Raw genomic sequence first — 26,395 nt, forward strand, 5'->3', positions numbered from 1 at the left:
TCTCTTAACCGGCACTAGAAGGTATGATTCCATCACTCCTGTCCTAGCCAACTAACACTGGCTTCCTATCAAATATTAAAATCGATTTTAAAATCTTATTGTTTACTTATAAAATCCTAAATAATATGGCACCTGATTACTTAGCGGATCTCCTCTGTCTGTATAGCCCTAAGAGAGCACTAAGATCATCGGGTCAACTGCTCTTAGTGTAACCTAGGTCTCGGCTGAAGACCAGAGGAGACCGTGCCTTTGCCATTGCCGCACCCAAATGAAGGAATAATCTTCCTCTTGACATTTGTGCGTAAGATTTTATTCAACCTATTAAATCACGTCTAAAAACGTACTTGTTTAACCTGGCATTTGAGGCTAATTAGTGTGATTTCTATCTGGCTCTGCATTTATGTTATGCAATTATTTTATATCTGTAATTTATATTTTATATTGTTATTTTGTCTGTATCATGGTTTTACTGGAAAGCACTTTGGTGTACTTTGGTCTTGAAATGTGCTATACAAATAAATTTGATATGATATGATATGATATGATATATGACATCTGATTGGCTGAAATCTTCAGCTTCTATAAGCTGTAAAACCTTCAGAGTTCATTTTTATTCATGCAATGTATGATTCATGCCAAACGTTATGATATCATTGTAATATCTGAGTGCATTGTTTCCAAAAATAGATAACTAAATAACAAGTGTGTTGTGCAGCTCTCTCCATGCCCTTTCATAATCTGGTTTCATGAAAAAATACATTTCTAAAGTCAACTTTGACCAAACATTTAAGGTCAGCCTACATGTCCCCAAATTTAAACAAAATTAAATCAGCTTGAGCTGTTATTGGTATCTACCATCACTCTAAATTTCAACACACTGTCTTGAAAGCTGTGAGTGCTATATTGCTAACAAACACACAAACTAGCAAACAGAACAATTACAAAGTCCCTCGCCTCAGTGGAAAAATAATCAAATATTAATTCAAAACCTAATCAGCTGTTGTTATCAAAGCAGACTGGCGTCAGCGTACAGTATGCAGACTGGCGTCAGCCTATTGTAATAAAAACATCATAAAACATCAAAGTTTTACTAGAGCCCTATCACTTCGGGACGAGTCGTGCTCTCTGAGTTCTTTAGTTAAAGTTTGGTTCATTTGTACTTGAACAACGACTCGACCAGGGCCCTAACCCAGGAAGCAAGTTCAGCATACCCATATGCTGAACTTACCCTAAACGGTTATCATGAAGTCATTTTAGGGTTTTCTCAGCACGTTCACATGAAAGGGAAGGAACTAGCAGCCACTGACCAATTACAAAGGTGTGTTTCATAGATGATATGCTGATATGACTCTTCTTCCACACAAAATTATCCCCTTGAGTGCCACCTACTCCAGAGATATTATCAAATGGTTGTAAAAATAAATAAATAAATAAAGCTCATAAAAATATATCAGTAAAATGCAACACAGCTCTAAAAATCATGAGAAAATAGGTCACTTGGTGACCGAGTCACACACTAATTTGTGACCTTTAAAAGCACCAATATATACAAAAGAAAAGAGAAAAGCAGTTTTATTTCATTTAAACATAAAAACACAGATTTCAATGAATTTATGTAAGCATGCTGCATAAAAGCACATAAATGCATATACACTGTTGTTTTGAATATTAATTATTAATTGGTAATATCTTTGCAGCTTCATCTCTCTGCCTAGCCTAGTCCTTATCACCTCCCAGCACTCCTGTACTTTCTTCTTCTCCCCGACTATCCTGCTTTTCTTCCTTTGAATACTTCCCGTTCCTCTTCATTCTCCTTGGCTAATTTTTTTGCTCAAGTTGATACACCAAATACCTTCATTACAATGTCCCCTCACCACTTCAGCTGTACTTTCCCAGTCATCTGGTCATTTTTCCTTTCCACCCAGAGGCTGTGTCCTCCCTGAACCATGAGCAACATTCTCGTTTCTTCAACTTCCAAACCACTTAATTTATGTCTCTGCCTTCACTCGTTTCCTGTTCTTGATTTTCGAAGTCATCCTACGAACTGCCACCAGATACAGATACATCTTCCCGTGACACCACCTTAGAGTCTCCTCTCACTGTCAGATTGTGCCTTCTTCTGTAGTCCACCTGTGTGTACTTTATATGTTACACTATGTTTCTCACTATTGTTGGGATATGTGTTCACCACAGCCATTCCTATCCTTTTCACAAAATCCACTGTTATCGGTCCTTCATTTTTCTCCTTAACACCATATCTATCCAACACCTGTTTATCATCTCTGTTCCCTTCACCTGCACCTAAACTGTTGCCTGTTACAATCACGACCTCCTGGCCTTGCTTCCCTTCCACCTGGTCTCCCACACACACACACACACACACACAGGATCTGCCTTTCTTCTCTAAACCACAGCAGCCAGTGTTTGTATTTAAAGTCCAGACTCCGCACTCCTGCCTTTTCTTCATGCTTGCTGCTTCTGAAGATGCTTCCCACTTTCCTCTTTGTCTGTCTTGCCGTCTGTCAGAACGCTACTGGTCAGCAGCACTGGAGGCGTTTGTTGTTAATGGGGTTTGACCGATCCTATATGGAAATCTCATTGTTGATTAATCAAACTTAACCGGCCTTCAGCTCCTCCTTCAAGAGATCCATCCAGTTCAGTCAATCGTGGCAGTCACTGCTGCCACTTCAGACATTTCCCCCATCTGTATGTCCACATCCAGTATCTCCAGTATCTGCAGGTCAGCTGGTATCCTCCGGAGGTTTTCTGCCTCTTTCACATTCATTCTACCCAGATCTATACAAGCTGTCTGTATTTATTACTTGTCCATATAAAACACACATGAGTGATTTTAAAATGTATATTAAAGGAAAGGTCACTCATTAAAAAGTTTGTTGTGTTTTTATTGATTATTTAACTATAGGGTTTCTTTGTGGGCAGTTTTCCAGCTTCACTTGATGGTGTGGCAGCCAAAACAGTTCCCAGGTGTTGAGTGCCTTTTTAATGGTTCCTGGTGGTACCAAGTGATTAAAGTAAGGATTGGATAGCCACATTACTTTACTGTAGATTGTAGTCGGTAGGCCAAGTGGGAAATATTTCATTTAATAATTGTAATTATGGTTATTATGTACACAGCATTGATGTGATATTAATAAAGGTTATTAGGTAAGAAACGTGTGTGTAGTTTAGTATGGAACCCCACATAATGGTATGGCTTGAGGGCCAATTAGCAGCAGTCTATAAAGGGGTGCCAGTTAACATCAGAGGCTGTTGCTGGATCCATGTTCCACACCTGGGCTACATTGTTTTATTTCACGTTATCTTTTTGGAATTTTAATATAGGTGAATAAACACACCTCATCTCTGCCTCAAGCCTCCTATTTGAACCCAGCCACTACAGGCCATCCTAACAGTGTCACGTATGAATATGGGTATAAAGAATAGGGCTCTGTACTGGACTAAAAACTTGTTTCAGCCGCTGAACCGTGACAGGCTTCATGTAGTGCAGGTTTGTCTTTGGAGTTTTATATTCTGGCAGCTCAGACTGAGCGGCGTGACTCTGTGCTTACAACCTGAACTTGACACCCTTGATGTTACTAAGTCACTTTTGTATGTGTGTCTTTGTGTCTGTCCGGTTAAAATGAGACCAGTTTCTGTTTCCAAGTCCTTACCCTGGCTAAATGACAACATCCACGCCATAAAACGTGACTGTCGTAAAGCTGAGCGCTCATGGAGGAAAACTCATTTAAATGTTCATCTCCTTTACTTAAAGGATCTTTTAGCCTCTTTCAACAATGCAATTAGAGATGCGAGGGCTGCTTATTTTTCTCATCTGGTTGCAAAGAGCAGAGATAATCCTAAAGTATTATTTGACACTATTACTGATATTATTACTCCTGCTCCACCTGCTGCCATTATTTCTTCTAATGAAGACTGTGAAACATTTCTTTCTTTCTTTCTAGAAAAAATTGGTAATGTAAGGAAAAAATTGACCCCATCAGCATCTGCATTGTCAGTTCCTACGCCAGCTCGGCCTGTCATTTTAGAAAGCTTTTTACCCGTCTCACTAACAGAACTGGAAAAAATAGTTAATGCAACAAAAGCATCCTCCTGTTCACTCGACATTTTACCCGCATCGTTATTCAAAAATGTCTTTCACTCTATTGGTCCCTGTGTGCTCACCATAGTTAATGCCTCACTGGGATCTGGTAAAGTCCCTGCTTATTTTAAAACTGCTGTTATACACCCCCTGTTAAAAAAGCCTATGCTGGACCCATCTCTCACTAGCAATTACAGACCAATCTCAAAAATACCGTTAATTGCTAAGATATTAGAGAAGGTTGTGGCTAAGCAGCTTACAGCAGTTTTAGACAAACATAATCTCTTTGACAAATTTCAGTCTGGCTTTCGTAGAGCTCATTCTACTGAAACAGCCCTTCTTAGAGTTTCCAGTGACATTCTGATGCAAAACGATGCGGGAAAGTGTTCTGTGCTCCTAATGTTGGATCTCACGTCAGCCTTTGACACCGTTGACCATTACATTTTGCTTGAAAGGCTGAAATACTGAGTTGGTGTATCTGGGTCTGCCTTAGAGTGGTTCTCCTCGTATCTCTATGAACGATACTTTTCTGTGGCGGTCTCTAAGTACAGGTCATCTTCCACGTCCCCGTCCTATGGTGTGCCACAAGGTTCTGTGTTGGGGCCCTTATTGTTTTTAATATATTTACTTCCTCTTCAGCATGTTTTGAGCCCCTTTGAGGACATTCGCTACCACTGCTATGCAGACGACATCCAGCTATATATGTCTTTTAAACCTGAAGATGTTTCTAAGCTGCAGATTCTAAATGTGTGCTTAGAAACCATCAAAGGTTGGATGGCTGACAACTTCCTCCAACTTAATGAAGAAAAGACTGAAGTCCTTGTATGTGCTCCAGACAGACATGTACCTAACATAATGAATGCTCTTGGTCCTCTTTCAACATTTGTGAAATAGTCTATCAGGAACCTAGGGGTAACCTTTGATTCTGCTCCTACTCTGGATGTCCACGTCAAATCTCTGGTTCGGTCCTGCTTCTATCATTTAAGAAACATTTCTAAACTGAGCCCCATAGTATCTTATACTGAACTGGAGATTGTTATTCATGCATTCATTTCATCACGATTGGACTACTGTAATTCACTGTTTACATGTCTAAACAAAAACTCCCTGGAGCGTCTGCAGATTGTCCAAAATGCTGCAGCAAGGCTTCTGACAAGAACATCTAAGTACTCTCATGTGACACCGTTGCTTATACAGCTGCACTGGCTCCCCGTTGAATTCAGAGTCCATTTTAAGATACTGGTTCTGACATTTAAAGCTCTTCAAGGACAAGCACCAGCCTACATCATTGAACTTTTACAGCCCTATGTCCCTAGTAGGTCCCTGAGGTCTTGTGATCAGGGCCTACTTGTTATTCAGCATACTAGGCTGAAAACCAAGGGTGATAGAGCTTTTGCCACTGTGGCTGCCAGACTGTGGAACTCTCTTCCTCAGAACTTAAGATCTGCAGACTCATTGATTACTTTTAAAAAACAGCTAAAAACACATCTTTTTAGAATTGCATTTTGTTAACTTTGGACTGTTATTGTTTTATACCTTGTGAAGCACTTTGTGATCTTTTATCTAGAAATGTGCTATATAAATAAAATTTTACTTACTTACTTACTTGAGGGTGTCTTGCATCATTTGCAGTAACTTTAATTATTTTTATTAGGCAATTCCTCAATTTCTGTTTCACAGTCTGAGTCGGGCCCAGCTCCATGTACTCCTGCTTCTGCCTGTTGTATGGAGGCCAGCTGACCAGCCCAGGACCATTGGGAGAGCTGGGGATGTATATGCAGAGAAGATCATTAGTATATGTTCCCTGCTCTTTCATTCTGCAGAAATATCATAATTTCATTTGTAAAAGGCAACTGCATTCATGTGTACCCTTGTGGGTTGCATCCTTTAAATATTTCCTACTCCAACCAGCAAATTTACTGCAGTCACTCACAGCTGATACACAGCTGATATTAATTAAACTGATTACTTATTGCAATAATTCCTGTCAAGCATTTGGTTCTGGAAGCTGATGTGCTGTAAGCAGAAAAGCTGAGATAAGATATATTTCTTAATATCCCAAAAGAAAAACCTCGATAAAGTCATGGTGGTAACAGAGATCAAACCCAGGGCCTCATTAGTGTTGTTATAGACTTAACCTGTGACCTATTTCCTCTGACAAACGTGCAACCATTTGGTGTTGTATTTGGGTCAGATGCCAAACTGAAACTGACTCATAAACCCAGACAGGCTGTTAGTAACAGCAAGCAGATCTGTTGAGGCCAGTCAAGAGTTATCTTTTCTGTTTCTTCTATACCGTACATCATCAGTCCTGTAGCAGTTGCTACCAGTTGATAGTCAACATGTCATGAAGGAAGTCAGCAGTACAGGGTCGGTAGTTTTGCAGTTTGCAGCCGTTTTTACTCACCCAGACCGGACAAAATTAGCCCAGTATGACATCATCGTCCTGCAAAATCTCTCATCCTCTTTGGTGATGTTGCCTGAAGATGGGACAGTGGAAGGTCAGTCACAAAGCCGCCCTCTGACTTACAGTCTCGTAAGGTTAAAGCTGATGTATTCTGCCCATTTTCAGCTAGAAATTTTTATTCTTGGACTCTGATAATCTGGATCCTCCATCTGAAACAAGCTGGTCTAACTCTTCCCCCTTTGATTGACATAAACAGAGAGTTGAAACCGCATGTGGGTGGAGCTTCTGTGCTCCCAGCTAGAGCTATGTGCCCGACATGACCATATTAGGGACATCCATTCCCTGTGACATCATATAGATGCAAGAATAGAAAAAACTGTTTGAAAAGGAGCTGTCTTACACCTTTTTGCTCACAGTGATTACTGTACATGTGCTGTCCTCAGTATTTAGAAGTTTGGGAATTTTATATTATTTAAGTCATGCACATCTGACAGAAAAGAAGGGAAAGCAGAATAGGTCCCTTTTAAACAACATTTGGTAGCCACAACTTTCCCCCATCAGCGATACCACAATAAAAATGCATTATAGGGAATATACTACACACACTTACCTAAGATTTTTATATTTCCATTCCAGAAACATCCACTAAACATCAAGCCGACATCATCTGCGTGATCTGCTTTCACAAAGCTGGGCCTGTTCTGTTTGTATATCTCAGCCTGGTATACAAACTCATACATGTAAACTGGAACACCCACGTCTGAACAGCCAAGGAGATAAAAGATGAGAGGTGCATGGTTAGGCTGGGCTTAAACAGAACAAAGTGAACTTTTCCCCTCACTATGTTAGTCATTGTTCACTACTGGATTAAAGCTTTGAGGGGCTTCTTTCTTTGCATCAGTTACAGTTGGATTACAGGAGCAAAGACTAAGCTGATAAGTAGGTACACTGATAACCACAGAAATGAAAGAGAAGCTAGCTGCATTGTGAATTGATTTTAACAAGATAAAAGTGGGTTTTTTTAACCAAAACTGCAAGCTTTAGCCAGCCAGCCACTGAAAACCATGGATGGTCTCTAAGCTCCTGTGCTTGTGTCATCTCTTTTCTATTCCCTGAGTCTGTTTCAGCAGAGACTGTTAGTTCCTGCTGTCGCCAAGTGCTGCTCATAGGACATCATCTGATTCCTGGGAGTCTCTCCCTAATATTGTAAGGTCTTCACCTTTTTATATTCATCCATATTCAGCCATAGCTGCTGTGATGTAGATGCTGTACCGGTCTGTCGTGGTGAAGAGAGAGCTGAGCACAAAAGCAAAGACCTCCACACTGGCTGTATCCCAATTCAGGGTCTGCAGCCTTAACGGCCGCATTTTTAGGCCCATTACATTACAGCAACGCGACGAAGGCTGTCCCAATCCAAAGGCTGCTCGAAATGCGGCCCCTTAAATGCATCCTTCATTTCCCTGAATTTTAAGGATGTGGCGGTGTAGACTTCGTGGCCCAACATATCCCAGACTTCATAGCATAACACTAAGTGCAATAATCTTCCTGGCATCGTTGTATTTTTTACTCAGTTGTATATAGCATTTGTATTCTATTTTTATCTTATTGTATATTTTATTCTATTTTATTCTACTGTATATAGTATTTTATTTTATTCTATTCTGTACAGTTGTGTACTGTATTTATTCTTATTTTATTTTATTCTAATTTTTGCTTCATAACTTTTGCACTGTCCACTTCCTGCTGTGACAAAACAAATTTCCCACATGTGGGACTAATAAAGGTTATCTTATCTTATAGCGCGGCGGTGGGTGTGGATAATTTTGCCCAAAAAAACAGTGGAAGAGGAGCGGCCAAAGAGTAAATGTTTAATAATGAAGAACATTAAAACATTACTGTTGGCCACATGTCGGCAAAGTTATATGACATTAGCGATGTTTGTACTAACTCTGTTTTAAAGCCGTTACTTTAAAATATACGTCGTTCAATAGTCGACCTTAATCTTACAGAGAATATGATGATTTTATGGATAATTAAAGTCAGTCATATATCCACAAACACAACAAGCTGAAAGTCAGTGATGCTGCTCGGTTTGCAGTCCTGAATATGACGGCACAAGCAGGATTCACTGCACTGTTAATGTTAGCTATGTTATATTGCTGCATCTGTTCGGTGGTGTCGAGCCAAACGGACTTTAACGTGTGTTTGAACGAGCTGACGGTTCACTCGTTAAGCTGAAAGAAAGATGCTTTAATCACAGGAGTCACACATGTGTCCACTGGACCATCTGGAACTCTTCTTGTTTAGCACTCGTAATAACACAAACACTAAATCCTCCTTCTCTTGTGCTGTTTTGTAGCAGTGTGTACACCTGAGACTGTCACCTGTCTGTCTGTCCTGCACTCTCTCTCTGTTTCTTTCTCTCTGATTGTGGAATAAAAGTATGAACATGTATTTATAAGTTACACTTGTGTTTGAATCCTGCAGCTTATCACACATTTGATTTCCATGTGTGACGACTGCAAGTGTCCAGAGTGAGGACAGACTGAGGGACCCACTGCTGCACATCATCTGTGAGGCTTTGCACCCCTGATGATCCACCAGGACAAACTCAGCAGTGTGTGAGGAAGAGGAGGAGGAAGAGCCAGCAGCAGCTGACAGATGGAGAGAATAGACAGACTGTTCCCTGTTTGTGAAGGACTGCTAGGAAAGTTTAACATAACTAATTGTCTGTCCTGAATCAGTCTTATTAGGTAATGTTCAAATAATGTTATCATCCCAGTGTTTTCAGTGTGGGAGAAAGTACTCAGGGCCTTCAAGTTACACACTATATGTGTAACGTACAGCCTCAGGGTGCTGGACTTGGGGTGAAACCCTCCATGCATGGTAAGGAGCTTTCTTGTCTTGATGTCAGTGGCTTCTATCTCCTCCTTTGGCCAACTTATTATCCCAGCAGGGTACCTGATCACGGGCAGGGCGTAGGTGTTGATAGCCCGGAGCTTGTTCTTACCGTTCAGCTGACTCCTCAGGACTTGCCTGACCCTCTGCAGGTAGTTGGTGGTTGTAGGATGAGGGAACTGTGGATTCTTCGATATATATACATATATATATATATATATATATATATATACATACACACACACACACACACGCACTGTCCACTTTTTTGCAATGACAGTGCAGATTTTCCACTTGTGGGACAAATACATGCAGATTTGCTGTGTGTGTGTGTGTGTGTGTGTGTGCGTGTGTGTGCGTGTGTGTGCGTGTGTGTGTGTGTGTGTGTGTGTGTGTGTGTGTGCGTGTGTGTGCGTGTGTGTGCGTGTGTGTGTGTGTGTGTGTGTGTGTTTGTGCAACATTGGCATTTGTTTACTCAGATCCAAGGCAGGCCAAACCTCTGTGTTACAACCTACATACAAAAGACACACATTCACAATATATGGGTACACAAGTCTGTTTTATTTCAAAGTGTTTCAAACTTTACAGCGTTTGCAGACCCAGTGTCCATCATCCCTGCATTTGACACAGGTGAATTTCTGACATGTTGCACAGGTAAACCTGCTGCGATTCCTGTTGCAGCTCTCTTGCACCTGGCACTGCGTTGTCTTTACGGTCCCTGGGACAGCAGCTGCAGTAGCTTCAGCAGCCTTCCTCTGTGCTAATATTTCTTTGTGCTGCATGAATCGGCAATGAAGTTGCTGAGCTAGAAGACCCAGAAACAATCTTCTTTTGCCTGTCCACTCTGTACATGCCTTTCTGCCATCACCGATTGTCACGTCTTGGTGCATGGAACTTAGAACACACACAGTCTTGTTTTTTTTAGGTGCACTGCCACTTCTAAGCACTGAAGTGGAGAATACCTCTCGCTTTGCAGTATCTTTTGCAAGTTGAGGAAGTTCACCCCAGACTTTATTCACCGTGCCTAATAACGTTGTTTTGCACTCCAGCAGTCTGTGCGACAGTAACAGTGAAGTAAAGAAATTGTCCGTTGTGACATTTCTCCCATCATCCAAAAACGGCTCCATCAGTTTCATGACCACGTTCTCTGCCAGCCTCTCTCCCTTCTGACGACTGGGGTCCTTTCCCAAGTAAGGAGATGCACTGCAGACATATTTGATTTCCAATTCTGTGGCCATCCAGAACTTGATCCCAAATTTGTCTGGCTTGGTTGCAATATACTGTGTGAATGGACAGTGAAGTGAAGCACGAACGATTTGCACTGTGTGGGTCCTCCTCAACCCACACAGTGCCGTCTTTTGCCGTGTGGCTCTGGCTGGGCTTCCCAGTACCACGGGGCCTCTTCCGTGGAGGCATGTTGGGTTCTTGTTCCGTCTCCTTTTCAGATTCTTCTGAGGAGGTATCAGTGGCCTGCTGGACAAATGAAACCTCTCCTCTATCAGAATCTGCTTCGTCCATTTCCTGAAGCAAGGCCAAAGCCTGTTGCGCGGAGAGGTTCTTCCTACGTGGCAGTGATACGGAGGCCATCCTGATGTGCGTTCTCAGAAATGCGAACAAGAAATGATTCTCCCGCCTGGGTCGGTCTGCTTTTATGCACAGCACTGTGCTGTAGTCAAGCAATGCCACTTCCTCACATACACAGTGACAAAGGAACAATGGAAGATCTGTGCTGAGAGTCAAGGAAGGTGTGAATGTGTGTCTTTCATATTTGCAGGTCAGTCAATGTGTGGGATATTTTATATAGATACGGCAGGCATTTCTGAAAGTTGTAACACAGAAGTTTGGCCTGACTTGGATCTGAGCAACTCTGCGTGAGCAAATGCAAATGTGCCAGGCCTCAAGGATAATGGGTGGTTTGCACAGCAAAAGCTGGTGGAGAAACGAGCTGACGACCTGTGAAAATCTCAGCAGGGGTGCTTAACACCTCGGGACTTGCAAAAAAGAAAATAAAAAACCCAGTAATTCTAGGGGGTGTTGGGTTTAGGGAAGTTACGCAAATTTGCGCAGGTTTAGTAAACCTAGTGTCAAATGCGGCCGACAAATGCTCATTTCCCCGAATTTGAAGGATGGGTCAGGTGTGTCCTTCGTGGCCCACCATATCCCAGAATTCATAGCGGGGCCCAGCCAAATTTCAGCTACCAAAAAAATGGCGGCCGCTACTAAGTTTTAAAATTAGTCTTATTAATCTTTCTGGGTCACAAAATAAACTTTTAACATATTTTCAGGCGAGAATGTAGCTGTGTAAACTTCAAATATCTGCTTGGTTTATCAAGACATTGTATATTTGCAAAAGTGTGCCGATGTTTTCGGAGGCGTCTGTTACCCACCCGCTCAATAGCAAGCCAGGGCGTTCAATGGTCACTCCAGCCAGCGAGAGCAGCGGACTCCCGGCTTCATCGTTTTCAGACCCCCACTCTTTCGCTACTCAGGTTAAACATGATATGTAAGTCACTCGGATAACATAAAAATGTAATTGTTTGCCTTTTTTCGGTGTTTTATTTATTCCGGAGTAAGTCGGTGTTGGGTTTATATTTTATTATTGTCATTTGTATTGAGAAACATGTAATCATTTGTGTTTAGAAGTATATAGTTGATGGCATATTGAAAGAATGTCTCATCCTAGGAGGTCTGTAACAACTCTGTGTAGCATGAGGAGGGGAGTGCGTTCACTCCTCTTCAGAGTGTTCTGGCATAGATCACACACCTCCTAGGAGAGGTCGTATCTTCTCTTGCTGATATATGGTATAGCAAACACACGTATATCTGTTTGAGTCTAAGGGCCTTTTGTTCAGATGTACCACTAGACTCCTGGCACCAGCTTTGGGGAGTCTTCACGGGGTCACATTTTGACCCCACACATATACACACATATACACACATACACACATACACACACACACACACACACACACAGACAAGGTATTCTTTGTTCACATGTATACCTATGTAAGATGTCATATGTTAATGACCCTATGCATATTCATGTAACCACAATAAAAGGAGTGCTATGGGGAACCTGGCTGAGAGTCTGACAGAGGTCAAGTGGGTGGAACGACATCTGGCTCCAGGCAGGCCTCCTCATGCATGAGTAACACAAAGAACTTTGCCTGCTTGTGTCTTGTTTTTGCTGTGTAGCAAATTGTCCTGAAGGTTCCAGCAAATAGGTTTATGCTACAAACCTATCAGTCGGTTTGGCTGAGATCAAAGTTATTAGATTATTAGATTAAATAAAACTTCATTAATCTTCATCCTCCAGGATTTTCACACAGCTGAATAAACGTCAAATAGAAAACTGATTAAACAGAAGTGTGAGACGGTGAGAATTCGCCAGTGTCCTGTTATATTTTAGATAGCAAGGAGCAGACGGCCGAGTTTTTTTTTTTTTTACTTTATTTATCACATTTTAGACATACAGTCAAGTAAAACAGGAATCACATAAAAGATAACAATGTGGTATTACAATGAGAAACAAAGAGAGTGACAGGGACAGTGAGACAAAAGTGAGTACAAAAAATAAAATAAATTAAGGGGAACATAAATAAACAAAAGTTTGCAAGAGCCAAAATCAAGTTAGCAGTTTCAAACGGTTACAGATGTTAACAGTCTTGAGAGCCTTAGTGTTTTTTGATGAGGAGATTGTCCTTATATATTGTGCAAGTTCCATTTTTAATACAAGAAGTTCAGGCTTTCTGCCGAGGACTTTGCTTTAGTGTATGTGAAATTTTGCCAAAAATAAAACCAAATTTATAAAGAAGAAAGCATCATTGTCCTTGTCTTTAAAATTATAATGGCCAAAGATAACATCCTTATAGTATAGTTGAAGATTAGGGAGAACAGAGTCAGTAATAAACTTGTGGAAATCCTTCCAGAATTTACACGACCAAAACAAATGAGAAACTGTTTCAGGTTGCTCTTGACAGAAGGTACAATTTATATTTATTTCAGCCATAAATTTGGACAAATATTGTTTGGTGGGGTAAAACTTATGAATCAACATCAAGGAAATCTCTTTAATTTTGTTCATTGAGAAAAACCTTTGTGGTAAAGTCCAAACTTTTTTCCATTCAACATCTGTTGCAAAATTGGCCCAGTAAAATATGGCTGATGGAACAGAGACCATTGCATCTTGAAAGAGAGATCTTATTTTGGTATTTATAGACTTGTGAGAGGAAAAGCAAACATTGCCAAGGGAAGAATGTAACACATCCAGGGGAGTGACCTGTAGTGGAGCACTGTGGGAGCATCTGAGTAACATGGACAGACCAGATGGGATGGCATCGAACACTATTGAGAATTCTTTAGGCGTTATCGGTACATTGTATCTCCTGAGGAATTCAGAGTAATTATATAAGAGTCCATCTTCTCTATATAACTTACTAACCTGTTTATTCCATTATTAAACCAGTTATTTAAAAAAAGAGTTTTATTTTTATAAATAATATTGCAGTTATTCCAAATAAAACAGTTTTGTGGAGAGAAATTGTGTTTGTAAATCAGTGCCCATGCCAAAAGAATTTGTTGATGAAAGTGAGAAAGTTTTCAATTCAATTCAATTCAATTTTATTTATATAGCGCCAAATCACAACAGAAGTCGCCTCAAGGTGCTTTATATTGTACAGTAGATCGCACAATAATACATACAGAGAAAAACCCAACAATCATATGACCCCTATGAGCAAGCACTTTGGCGACAGTGGGAAGGAAAAACTCCCTTTTAACAGGAAGAAACCTCTGACAGAACCAGGCTCGGGGAGGGGCGGGGCCATCTGCTGCGACCGGTTGGGGTGAGAGAAGGAAAACAGGATAAAGACATGCTGTGGAAGAGAGACAGAGATTAATAACAGATATGATTCGATGCAGAGAGGTCTGTTAACACATAGTGAGTGAGAAAGGTGACTGGAAAGGAAAAACTCAATGCATCATGGGAATCCCCGGCAACCTACGTCTATTGCAGCATAACTAAGGGAGGATTCAGGGTCACCTGGTCCAGCCCTAACTATATGCTTTAGCAAAAAGGAAAGTTTGAAGCCTAATCTTGAAAGTAGAGATAGTGTCTGTCTCCCGAATCCAAACTGGAAGCTGGTTCCACAGAAGAGGGGTCTGAAAACTGAAGGCTCTGCCTCCCATTCTACTTTTAAATACTCTAGGAACAACAAGTAGGCCTGCAGTGTGAGAGTGAAGTGCTCTAATAGGGTGATATGGTACTACAAGGTCATTAAGATATGATGGGGCCTGATTATTTAAGACCTTGTATGTGAGGAGCAGGATTTTGAATTCAATTCTGGATTTAACAGGAAGCCAATGAAGGGAAGCCAATACAGGAGAAATATGTTCTCTCTTTCTAGTCCCTGTCAGGACTCTTGCTGCAGCATTTTGGATTAACTGAAGGCTTTTCAGGGAGTTTTTAGGACATCCTGATAATAAAGAATTACAGTAGTCCAGCCTGGAAGTAATAAATGCATGAACTAGTTTTTCAGCATCACTCTGAGACAGGATATTTCTAACTTTAGAGAAGTTGCGCAAATGGAAGAAAGCAGTCTTACATATTCAATTCAATTCAATTCAATTCAATTGAAGCCTTTTTAAAGAACTGAGTTTAATGTGTGAATTAAGGAGTTGCACAGAAAGAAGGAATAAATATACGAATAGGGGGCAACCCTGCCTCACTCCACGCTTTAGAGAGAATCTTGGGGAAGTACCAGTGGCAAGCTTTATGGAGCTGTTACTATTGGAATACAGTGTCCGAACGGCATTACAGAAGGATCGACCAAACCCAAATTTATTTAAAGCAGTAAAAATAAACTCATGCTCTAAGGAGTCGAACGCCTTGTAGAAATCTAAAAAAAGAATGAGACTATCATCCTGTACAAATTCTGGGTAATTTATTATGTCTAAAATTAATCTTATGTTGTTTGAGATATGACGATTCTGCATGAAACCAGACTGACTCTCATCAATAACTTTATCTAATACAGGTTTCATTCTATTAGCCAGAATTTGTGCCAATATCTTAGTAAAGAGATTGGTCGCCAAGTAAAGGATCCTTTCCTGGTTTTGGAAAGAGGGTGATCAAACCTTGACATAAAGTGGGAGGGAGTGCACCTCTATCCATACTTTCCTTAAAAACTTCTAAAAGAAACGGGGCTAAACTGTCAGCGAACTGTTTGTAAAACTCGGCAGTAAGGCCGTCAGTTCCAGGTGATTTGTTAATCTTTAGATGTTTTATAGCATCTGCAACCTCGATCAAAGAAATTGATCTGTCGCAAAGCTGACTTTCCTCCTCATTCAGCTGAGTAATTTTGTCTAAAGAATTAAAAAAGTCAGACAAGCTTCAGGGCAATAACTAGAAGAATAAAGTTTGCAATAAAAGTTTGAACAATATTTTGCTATGGTATCCTTATCATTAGAAATTGTCCCATTAATATTTAGTTGTAGGATGGAGTTGGTGTTAGATTGATGCTTTTCAAGTCTGAAAAAATAGGCTGAATTCTGCTCTTCTTCTTTGAGCCATTTTCTGCGAGACCGAATAAATGCTCCGTCAGCTTTGCGTTTGTAAATCTCATCTAACCTAAGCTGCAGGTCAACCAGTTCTATCTTATCAGATTCACTGAGGGTGTCTATTGGTTTGGAAGTAAGGCATGTGATCTTTTGTATCACTTGCGTCTCATCAGATCTTTTTTTTTGCCAAATCACTGCTATATTTTTTAAAGAATTTTCCAATTTCATATTTCAAAAGTTCCCAGTTGCTACAAAATGTATTATCTGTGAGAGCTTTATTCCAATAAAGTTTAATGAATCTCTGAACTTCACAAATCACTTCTTTATGCTCAAGAATGGTACTATTTAGCTTCCAGTAAGAGGTTTTAGTGATTAGGGAGGATGACAACGGGATTGATAAGCTAACCATTTTGTGGTCTGAGAGTGGTGTAGGATAAATATCCGTTTTAACTTTTTCTAAATCTTTTGAGATAAGCCAATAATCGATACATGAGTGCCTGGTGTGAGTCTTATTACACCATGTGTAAGCTATCTGAGATGAATGAGAATCCCCCCAAGAATCGACTAAGTTGAATCTTTGTGCAAACAGTCTTATGAATGAGTTAGAGTCTGAACTTCTAGAAGGCCATCTGTCCAAATAGCAGTTAAACACTGTATTAAAGTCTCCACCAAAAATAATAAAAGAATTGGGATATTTAGATAACCAGCGCAGTAGGCGCTCCTCCAACCCTATCAAAATATATTTTATTCTCCCTCTGACAGTTAAAACCATACACATTGACTAAAATATAGATAGAGTGTGCAGCCTCAACTATTAGAAAAATGTAATGACCATCTTTATCTATGTCAGAATTCAAGATTTTACCATTAAATCTTCCTTTAAGTATGCAAACACCAGCAGCACGCTCTGTACCATGGGACATCCACAGATCATCTCCCCATTGCGATCTCCAAAATGTTTTTTCTTGTTCTGTTGAATGAGGCTCTTGTATAAAACAGAAATCTGAGTTGAACTGCTTGCAAAACAAAAAAATAGCCTTACATTTAACATTGTTTCTTAAGCCTCTTGCATTTAAAGAAATAACAGACAGAGACATAAAAATAGTAACAAAAATTAAAAGTGACACATAAGAAAAAGCTTAGACCAAGTAAATGAAGAAAAGTTGAATTGGGAACCTGGTCACTTAAGAGAGTCCTATATAAGATGAGAACTGCAACCCCTGAGTAAGGAAATTGTGAACTTGAATAATAATAGGAATACAATAGCCTAAAACAATAAAACCAATGTGGTAAAAAAAAATAAAATATATGAGCATTTTTTAGGGAGCTTCTTAGAAATTTTCTTGCTCCATTTAAATAACTAATTATTCAAAAAAGAATAAAAATAAATAAATAAAAAGAAGCTTATTCAGCTTGCTCATAATATTTACAGCAAAAATATTGCAGCCAAACTCAAGACCAATAAACTTATAACAAATAAACTGTATCAGTTTAACTCTGATCGTTTTATGAGTCCAACAACAAAAACAAACAAACAAACAAAAGATCAGCAGTGAAACCAAGTTAATCTTAAGATGCCTCAGTTTTCACCTCAAAATACCTAGGATCAAATTATAGGGGTGGTTCTCCTACGAAGAACGCCGGCTTGTTTTCTTTGCGCGCGGCTTCCACAGACGGCCAGAGTCTGTTTCTTCGGGCGCGGTCGTCAGGGGACAGATCCTCAGCCAGCTTTAGGTTGTTCCCTTTCAGGTAGGTGGACTTCTTAGCAGCGCGCCAGACAGCATCGCGGTAGATCCTGGATGTAAACTGAATGATGATTCCCCTGGGTTGGTTGTTGTTGGACTTCTTGGGGCCGATGTGGTGGACGGTGTCAACGACGTCGGGGAATTTATCTTGCATCTCCGGTAGGGCCAATCTACAGACTTTGATTACCTCCTGCCGCACGTCCTGCTTGTCTCTCTCGGTCAGACCGTAGAGCTTCAGATTCCAACGGCGTGAATAGCTCTCCGGGTGAGAGATGCGCTTTTCCTGTGCTTCAGCAATTGTTTTATATTTTTCGACCTGTGCTTCAACACTGACACCTCTGCTCTTCATATCATTTAACTCAGCACAGACAGCATCAAATGACTCCTTAACAGCTGTGATATGTTCAGCGTTCTCTTGGACAGCTTTTTTCATCTCGGAGATGACTATGGAGTTGTCACTCACCATTTCAAGAGTGTCTGACCTCGAGTTAATCAACATGGTAAGTGATGAGAGCTGGGAGAGAACCGTAGATGTCTCCGTATCCGCAATTTTTCTTAGCTTACCAGCGGGAGAGGAACATGGAGTGATAGGGAGAGGGGGAAACTCTTCCTCCATCCGTGAATACTGAAGCGGTTCGGAAACTGCCTCCAAATAGTCGTGCATGGAGTCGATGAGAGTATTTTTAGTGTTGGCGGGCTTCTCAGTAGCGAGAGAAGACTGAGCAGCTTGGCTAACATTAGCAAGTTTGCTAACGGAGCCGCTGTTAGCTTGCAACTTCTTAGATTCGGTCTTTCTCTTCTCGGGTTTGCTCATTTTCGTTCACAAATAGATACCAAAACTAGAAGTAAGGATGACTATTGCGTAGGCGTAAATAAAGTCTCTGTTCACTGTGTGTAACATATATTTTAAAAAAGGCCAGGTTCGCAGAGCTCAGCCATACGTGACTGCTCAGAGCGCCATCTTGGGGTCCGCCCAGACGGCCGAGTTTATTAAACTCCACCGACACAGTGGTGACGCAAATCTGAAGGCTAGACCGTCCCATTTCACAGCCTCGCACTTCCGGCTTTCTCTGTCTTCGAAGGGCCCGGCCCACGTAGACCGCGAAGGCCAGGTCCTCCGAAGGATACAGCCGACGTTTTGGGACACAGCTGTAGAAACAAAAAAATGAACAAAATATGTTCTCCTTCATTTCTGTCAAACAAAGCTGTATGACACTTTTTCAGCGTTTAGTATCTTGGTTGCTAGGCAACCAGGGCAGCGGACAGAGGCTAGACCGTCCCATTTCACAAGCCTACAAGTCTCGCACTGGGGGGGCCAAGATGGCGGAATAAGCGGTTGTACAATCTGTGGGTCTGATTAGGAAACCTGATTTTGATGTCCTGAAAAATACTTTACTGACAAACAGTTACTCCAAAAGGAAGTAGAACGCAAGCGAAACCCCCTGGAAGTTACTTTGAAAGACCCTCAGACGGACACAAAGACGAACTTAGAACGATAAAAATGGCTAACCCCAAGCTGGCAGGTAGCCTTTCCGATCACGATTACAACCTTGCTGCTATGCAAGAAGCATGTGAGGAGGAAGGTACAGAAGAGATGGAACTTCAACAAGAAATCGCAAGACCCATGGGGGACCACACTCCGTTACCAAGTCCCAATCCCAAAAAAATGAAAAGCAAAACTACCGGGAAGCAGGTGAGCATCGAGAATATATATGAAGTTTTACTTGGCTTCACAAAAAGATGCGAGGAAAGGTTTGATTTGCTTGACAAGAAGTTGGAAGCCTTTGAACAACGCATTGAAGTAAACACACAGGCAACCCAAAAGAAAACAGAGAGGAAATTGACAAGCTAAAGACAAAGGTGGAGTCGCTGGTAAAGGAAAACAAAGAATTAAAGGAGAGCTGTCTGGAGAGTGCACGGTACCGCAGAAGATGGGACCTCAGAATACTGGGTCTCACAGAGAAAGAAAACGAGAATACACGCGAAACAGTGATCGGCATTCTAACAAGAGTGGTTCCTGTGTCAGTGGGAAAACTGCAGCTCATGGTTGATACAGTACACCGACTGGGGAAGAAAGACAATGCTGTGAGCAACAAGGTGCCAAGACCAATCATCATACAGTTCAGCATGAGGACGGCTAGGGATGAAGTATGGAAGAAATCCAAAGAGGCCAGGGTCTGCAAAGAACTGAACATAAAATTTAAAGAGGACTTCTCCAAAGAAGACCGTGAAGCTCGGATCAAGCTGTGGCCCAAGGTGCAGGAAGCTCGAAACAACGGCAGAAGAGCATTCCTGAAGGAGGGTTATGCAATAATAGACGGTAAAAGAATCGATCTGTGAGATGCACTTGAAAAAGTCACTACAAGTTAACTAAAAAATGTATGTATGTATATATATGTGTATGTGTATGCGTATATACATATATTAAAAATAAATAAAAAATATGAGAGGGTCATAAAGCAATGTCTTAGTTAAATGTGAGCTATAGAGAGCTAAAATTGCTACTTATATAAAGGGGGTAGTACTGTGATAGGGTCTGAGTACTGTTATGATTACCTATGTAGGACACTAGGCTTATTCCTGCTTCAAGCACTCTTTTCTTCTAGTAAGTGCCAAAGAAGCCGATACTGTTCTTGTTTTGTATTTTGTTTTTGTTTTGTTTTCTTGTTTTTTTTCTTCACCTTATATATGGCTGTTCTATTAAGTTCTTTAAATGTTCGAGGCTTAAAAAACAATGTCAAACGTAAGGCCATGTTTCTATTCTGCAAAGAAATTAAGGCAAACATTTTTTTTTTACAAGAAACACATTCTAGTAAGGAAGAGGAAACATTTTGGAAACATCAATGGGGAGAAAGTATTCTTTATTCACATGGTACTACTCACTCAGCAGGAGTGAGGATTTTATTTAACAAATTTGCAGGGAGAGTTATTGATCATAAAAGCGATGGAATGGGACATTGGATCATGGTGTTGGTAGAAGTCTGTGAACAGAAAATTATTCTTATCAACGTGTATAGATACAATAACAGGTCTCTAAATAGAAACATGATGTCAAACTTAAGTAAATTAATTGCAAACTGGAGTAATACATATGGTTCTACCCAGGTAATAACTGGAGGCGATTTTAACCTGGCTCCTAACTCATGGCTTGACAGGCAACCACAGAGAGGGAAGCAACCAGAACACGAAAGCATTATTTGTGACTTTTGTACAACAACTAATATGATGGATTATTGGAGGATGACAAACCCAAATATGAAGAAATACACTTGGTTTAGTCCAACAAATAAGAACGTATGTTCAAGAATAGATTATTGGCTTGTCTCCCAAACAGTATCATCATATGTTACAAAATGTGAAACCTAATCAACCCCACTTACTGATCATTGTCTGATAAGTCTCTCATTATCTCTATGTAAACAACAAAGATCTGAAAACATGTGGAAATTTAACAATAGTTTATTACAAAACAAAGACTTCTGTACACAAGTTAAAAAACTTCAATTTGAAATTAACAATATGAGGATGACTAAATGTCAGTAAATGGGAATGGTTTAAATATAGTGTTAAACAACTAGCTATAGAAACGGGAAAGAAAGTGTCTGCCCTACACATACGTAAACAGAAAAATCTAATTGAACAAATACATTTATTATGTGGTAAGCCTTGTATGACTGCAGAAGAGTCAGAACGCTTACAATCTTTACAAAATCAGCTAGATGAGGTGTACTTGATTAAGGCTAAAGGAGCATATGTAAGGTCTAAAGCCAGGTGGATTGAGCATGGGGAAAAAATTTCATCTTATTTCTATAGTCTAGAGAAGCGTAGACAAACAAAGAAAAAAATAACTAAATTGAGTAAGGATGGCACTATGATAGAGGAACCAAACCAAATTAGTGAGGAAATTAACATATTCTATAGTAATCTGTATAACCGAAAAAGAGAATGCAGACATCTTTTTTGATATGATTAAAGACCAGGTAAAAAAATTGGAAGAGGAAGATAAAATATGGTTAGAAGAAGATTTGAATATATCAGAATTAGAAACAGCTCTAAAACAAATGAAAAATGGAAAATCGCCTGGAATTGACGGTCTCACGATTGAATTTTATAAAACCTTTTGGCAAGACATTAAAGATTTGTTATTTAATGGCTTTTTGTATTGTTTAAAAAATGAGGAACTATCCCCAACAATGAAAACAGGATTAATAACCTTATTGCCCAAACCAAACAAAAATTTTCAAGTGCTAGACAATTGCTAGACCCATAACACTTTTATGTAACGATTACAAATTATTAGCATTTGTATATCCAAATAGGATTAAGAGCGTCTTAACCAAATTAATCGATGAGTGCCAATAAGCGTTTATTAAAGGAAAGCAGATTCATAATAACATAAGATTAATATGATTGACTACCGATCCTTTATTAATTCAGAAAGTTTAATATTATTTATTGACTTTTTTAAAGCATTTGATTCAATAGACCATAATTTTTTATTTAGATCTTTAGAACTTTTTGGATTTGGAAACAAATTTTGCAAAGTGATCAAACTGTTCTACAAGCAGATTTATAGTTATGTTTCGCTCAATCCAGGCATAACACCTAGGATAGACGTATTCTGTGGAATTCGACAGGGTTGCCCAATTTCTCCAAAATTATTTATTCTTTGCACTCAATTAATGGCCTACCTCATTGTGAACCATTCAGACATCGAAGGAATAAATATTTTTGATACTGAACTGAAAATAAGTCAGTTTGCAGATGACACAGTAATATTTTTAAAGGATAAATCAATACTTGAGAAAGCATTGAATGTAATTTCATTTTTTTCTAAAGCTTCAGGCTTGTGTCTGAATCTAAAGAAGTGTGAACTTTTGCCACTTTATGATTGTTGGGAAAATAGCATGAGGACGATTCCAGTGAAAAATAAAGTCAAATATCTAGATGTCCAAAACACTAAATCATTGGTTAACGAGAGATATCACAATTTTTGGACGCAATCTATTATCCAAATCAGAGGGCGTCTCAAAGATGGTTTATCCAGCTTACTCATTATACATTACACCGAAAAGTATTAAAAAGATTAACTCCATAATCTATCAATTCATTTGGCGCAATAAAACACATTACATTAAAAAATCACAACTCGTCAAAGTTTACACCAAAGGTGGTATAAAGACAATTGATTTTCAATCAATGGTTGGAGTATTTAAAATAAACTGGATAAAAGCCTTCCTCTTGAAACCTGACTCCATATGGTTCCATATCCCTAAAAATATTTTCAAAAAGGTGGGAGGGTTGGATTTTCTCCTGAAATGTGATTTTGATATATTGAAGTTGCCTGTGAAACTGTCAGAATATCATAAGCAGGTCTTATCTTATTGGAAGATGGTTTTTGTCCATAACTTTTCGCCACATTGCTCCACCTTGTGGAATAACAGGACCATTACAATTAATAGGAAGTCATTGTTCATGTATGAAAAAAACATCATCTTTATAACAGATTTACTTGATGAAAAGGGGCAGTTTCTCTCAGTGGGTGTTTTCAATGCAAAGTTTAACATTTACTGTTCCCTTAGAGAATATGACAAGGTTTGTAAGGCGATCCCCTTACCTCTGTTGAGTTTGATTCAAGGCTATTTATATTACTCTAAGGGACAAATTAGTTTACCTTCTTTACAGCTAAATCAGATTCCTTTGACTAATAAAAAATGTAATCATAAAACCATAAACAAAATATTTAAAAATGAATTATTTCACAATTTTAACAGTAATACAAAATTAAAAGGGAGTAACGTTAAAATAACGAACAAATATACACACTTTTTTAAAATGGCCTATCCCCCCCAAAGTCAAAGAAATGCAATTTAAAATAATTAATGGATATTACCCAGCAGCTGAAATGCTTAAAAAAAGGTTTGGGTTTGAGGTGAAGCCATATGGATTTTGTTCACAAAATGAAGAAAGTATTGATCATTTATTTTTTTCCTGCTCAGTAACGACTGACTTTTGGCAGGATTTGGTAGACTGGTTGAGTGTAAGAATAGATTGGATGACCCCACTGACTCTAACACAAGTTTTATACAATAGTGGTGATCCATCTAAGGAACTTTCCATGCTCCACAAAGTGGTAATAATTATGGGCAAATACCACATCCACAAGTGTAAATGGCAAAACAAAAGACCTTCCCTAACTGCATTGAAGATTAAATTAAAATCTTTTTTGTCATCTTTAGAATTACTGAAGGATTCATGTAAAGATGCTGCTTTGATATGTGAAAATGGGACCCAGTTTCTATCCTTTTAATGAATGTGTTTCGTTTGGTGTACCAAGTAAGCCACATGTATGTTAAAGTGTTCATAGAAAGGAAACTGTTAAATGACATAAGAATGGCTTTCACATATTTATATTGGGGGGTTTTTTTGTTTGTTTTGTTTTGCTTTTAGTCTTCTTCTATTTCGTTTGTTTTCTTACTAACCATTTCAAGATTTTGTTTCACCAATGTTGTCTCCCAATGAGAGATTGTAAATGTGTGCATAAATTAAAAAAACAAAACAAAAAAAAAACAAGCCTCGCACTTCCGGCCTTAGCGGCCTTTGAGTACGCGGCCCTTGAGGACCGTTAAGGCTGCGTACTTTAAGGCTGCAGACCCTGAATTGGGATACAGCCACTAACCGGAAACACGTGACCTCCACAGTAACCGGAAACACGTGACCTTCACAGTAACCGGAAACATGTAAATTCAGTTAAATCGACTTTGACAGCGAAAACTAAATTGTGGTCGTGTCCAATTTCATGGGCTGCATCCTCCTGAGGACCCGGCCTTTGCGGTCTATGTGGGCCGGGTCCTGAGAAGGTCGGGTAGGCCGGAAGTAAACAGCCGTGGAATTGGACGGTCTAGCCTTCTGATTAACGTCACCGCTGTCTCGGTGGAGTTTAATAAACTCGGCCGCCTGCTCCTTGCTATCTAAAATATAACAGGACACTGGCGTAAATTCTCGACCACCTCACACTTCTGTTTAATCAGTTTTCTGTTTGACGTTTATTCAGCTGTGTGAAAACCACCCGGGGGATTAATAAAGTTTTATTTTATCTAATCTAATCTAATAATTTTAATCTCAGCCAAACCGATTTACTCACGAACAAATAAAACACTGAAAAAAGCCAAACAATAGCATTTTGGGGTTGTCTAAGTGACTTATATATTACGTTTAACCTGAGTAGCGAAAGTCCGCGGTGATCTGAAAATGATGTGCTGGGAGTTGTGCCATTCTTGATGGCTTCAGTGACCCTCGAGCTCTCGGCTAGCTATCGAGCTGGTGGGTAACAGACGTCTCCAAAAACGTCGAACCACTTTTGCAAATATGCAATATCTTGATAAACCGAGCAGATATTTGAAGTTTACACAGCTACATTCTCGCCTGAAAATATGTTAAAAGTTTATTTTGTGACCGAGAAAGAGTAATAAGAGTAATTTTAAAACTTAGTAGCGGCCGCCATTGCCGGAAACTGGAGTTTGGCTGGGCCGCGCTCTGAATTCTGGGATATGGTGGGCCACGAAGGACACACCCGACCCATCCTTCAAATTCGGGGAAAAGGAGGACGCATTTGTCGGCTGCATTCGGAGAAGTCTACAAATTTGGACAGCCTTCGGCGCGTCGCTGTGACGTAATCGGTCTACAAATGCGTCCTCAGGAGCATGCAGCCCATGAATTTGGACACGACCTGTGTTTTTGGTACTAGTGATGCTGCTGATTACGTAGCCCCGCAGGGGACATGGGAGAAAAAAATTAAGACGGACTTTTGCGAGATCTCGCAAAACAAACTCGGGATCTCGCAAAAGTTTTAGCCGCATTCTTCGGAGGCTGCCAGCTCGAAGCCGACCGGGAGGTCGAGGCACGATGTGCCGGGAGAGCGGTGGTCCTCCCGGCTATAGTAGGTCTCGACCTCCCGTTAGCTTCGAGATGGTGGGTGTCAGATCTCCGAAAACGTCGGAGCACTTTTGCAAATATGTGATGTCTTGTAAACCGAGCAGATATTTGACGTTTACACAGCTACATTCACGCCTCAAAATATCTTAAATGTTTATTTTGTGACCCAGAAAGAGTAATATTACAACTAAGTAGCTGCCGCCATTGTTGGAATTCAACTTTTGCGAGATCCCGAGTTAGTTTTGCGAGATTTGGTTTTAAGTTGTTTTTTAACACTCTGTGTTCATTAAAAAAAACATCACCATCCCTTCAGGTTGTTCGTGGCCAAAAGTGTCCATGTGTTATGTGTTGTGCATTCTAATTGCTGTAGACCATTGTCAATCTATTGCCGTGTCTCCTGCACAGCAGCGGTCCCCAACACCCGGGATCGTTTGGTACCGGGCCGCGAGAGTTGAGCCTCAGGTGTGAAATGTATGGTTTTCAGGGTTTTTAATCGTTAAGTCGGTTTCCCTGGGTCTTTTCTCGTGTTGTAGTCATGCATTTATTACTTCCAGGCTGGACTACTGTAATTCTTTATTATCAGGATGTCCTAAAAACTCGCTGAAAAGCCTTCAGCTGATCCAAAATGCTGCAGCAAGAGTCCTGACAGGGACTAGAAAGAGAGAGCAGATTTCTCCTGTATTGGCTTCCCTTCATTGGCTTCCTGTTAAATCCAGAATTCAAAATCCTGCTCCTCACATACAAGGTCTTAAA

General features: G+C 40.0%; 1 protein-coding gene and 1 long non-coding RNA gene across 5 annotated transcripts in view; one reads left to right on the plus strand and one right to left on the minus strand.

Moving 5' to 3' along the window:
* Positions 1-2,894: 2,894 nt before the first annotated feature.
* ces3 (carboxylesterase 3) overlaps positions 2,895-26,395 on the minus strand; it is a 71,735-nt gene continuing 48,234 nt past the window's right edge. The window contains exons 11-14 of one of the 4 annotated variants that reach the window (XM_025908487.1): positions 7,117-7,266; positions 6,507-6,579; positions 5,702-5,862; positions 2,895-3,010 (exon numbers count right to left, since the gene is read on the minus strand). In XM_025908487.1, coding sequence (XP_025764272.1) covers positions 2,910-3,010; positions 5,702-5,862; positions 6,507-6,579; positions 7,117-7,266 — 485 coding nt within the window. In that variant the 3' untranslated portion in view covers positions 2,895-2,909. Of the gene's footprint in view, positions 3,011-3,480; positions 3,622-5,697; positions 5,863-6,506; positions 6,580-7,116; positions 7,267-26,395 lie in introns of those variants that run through there. The other 3 variants (XM_025908488.1, XM_019360868.2, XM_025908486.1) reach the window with 3 other exon arrangements.
* LOC112847261 (uncharacterized) lies at positions 3,370-6,540 on the plus strand. The gene is made up of 2 exons (XR_003220691.1): positions 3,370-3,508; positions 5,780-6,540. It is a non-coding gene; the product is annotated as an uncharacterized LOC112847261 (long non-coding RNA).

The sequence above is a fragment of the Oreochromis niloticus genome, linkage group LG7 (genome assembly GCF_001858045.2).
Source record: "Oreochromis niloticus isolate F11D_XX linkage group LG7, O_niloticus_UMD_NMBU, whole genome shotgun sequence".
Taxonomy (NCBI): domain Eukaryota; kingdom Metazoa; phylum Chordata; class Actinopteri; order Cichliformes; family Cichlidae; genus Oreochromis; species Oreochromis niloticus.